This window comes from Borostomias antarcticus, assembly GCF_949987555.1.
Source record: "Borostomias antarcticus genome assembly, contig: scaffold_792, whole genome shotgun sequence".
Taxonomy (NCBI): Eukaryota; Metazoa; Chordata; class Actinopteri; order Stomiiformes; family Stomiidae; genus Borostomias; species Borostomias antarcticus.
The window spans coordinates 12501-13980 of NW_028175668.1; the positions used below are offsets into that span (position 1 = coordinate 12501).

General features: G+C 55.5%; 1 protein-coding gene across 1 annotated transcript in view; it reads left to right on the forward strand.

The window, feature by feature from the left end:
- Positions 1-606, forward strand: part of LOC311329371 (regulatory-associated protein of mTOR-like) — a gene marked incomplete at both ends in the record, with an annotated part of 12291 nt that extends 11685 nt beyond the window's left edge. The window contains one exon of the mRNA XM_084463227.1: positions 496-606. Coding sequence (XP_084319353.1) covers positions 496-606 — 111 coding nt within the window. The remainder of the gene's footprint in view (positions 1-495) is intronic.
- Positions 607-1480: the final 874 nt, after the last annotated feature.

The following is a 1480-nucleotide window of genomic DNA, read 5'->3' on the forward strand; positions in this document are numbered from 1 at the left end:
GTTTCTATATGTGTAATTGTAGCTCAGTAGGCTTGTGGTCGTCGGTCGTTGGCGCCCCCCTGAGTGGGGCTTGGACCCCAGGTTGGGAAAACCCTGTCGTCGAGGAGACGGCGGCGTCCCGACTTTTTAAACGGGCGCCGCACGAGCGTACGGCACCCGACGGACAGATCTGACATGAGCTGTGTTCGGAATCGCTCCCTAGTCACTATATAGGGCGTCAGCCATTTTGTTTGTAGTGTCCGAATTCTCCACGGAATGTTCGTTCCCTATATAGTCCACTATTTATTACCCACAATTTGTCTTGATTTGCAGGGAACAGTGCATGTACCCTACATTTTCTCCGTTCCCTAGGTAGTTCACTACATGGTGAACCCTATATAGGGAATAGGGAGTGAGGGAACGAGGGAGCGATTCCGAACACAGCTATGGCATCTCAAACATGGCGTCTCCAAACATGGTGTCTCAAAGATGGCGTCTGCGTGTTTGTGCGTCCAGGCCGGCGATGACGGGGACGACCCCGCGGGCCACCGGAGCTACATCAGCGCCACCCTGCAGACCGGACTCTGTGACTGGAGCGCCAAGTACTTCGCCCAGCCGGTCATGAAGGTACACACACACACACTCACACACACACACACACACACACACACACACACATGCACACACACACACACACACACACACACACGCATGCACACACACACTCACACACACACACATACACTCGCACGCACACACACACACACACTCACACACGCGCATGCACACACACACACTCACACACGCATGCACACACATGCACTCGCACGCACACACACATGCACACACGTACACTCGCACGCAAATACACTTGCACGTGCACACACACGCATGCACACACACATGAATGCACATACACTCGCATGCACACACACATGCACACACATACACTCGCGTGTGCACACACACCCTACCTCTATCCTTGGCAGTGACAGGCCTCTCTCCCAACCCGCCCCATTCATCACTCCATCCACTCTGAGAGAGAGAGAGAGAGAGAGAGAGAGAAAAATAAACTGTCAGCTCGTCTTGTCGAGGTCGGCTGAATCCGCCAGGAGAGAGAGAGGGAGGAAGAGAGAGAGGGAGGGGGAGGGAGGGAGGAGAGAGAGGGAGGGGGAGAAAGTAGAGAGAGGGGGAGGGAGAGAGGGAGGGAGGGAGGAGAGAGAGAAAGGGAGGGGGAGGAATGGAGAGAGAGGGTGGGAGAGAGAGAGGGGGAGGAATGGAGAGAGAGGGTGGGAGAGAGAGGGGGAGGAATGGAGAGAGGGTGGGAGAGAGAGGGGGAGGAATGGAGAGAGAGGGACCTAAACAGAGAGAGAGAGAGAGAGGGATAGAGAGATGATGGCAGAGGAAGAGAGAGGGGTGCTGAGGAACAGAGTGCTGCATTGGCGTTATTTGGTCCCCCCCCCCCCCCCCCCCCCCCCCTCATAAAAGTGCTCTCTGTTAT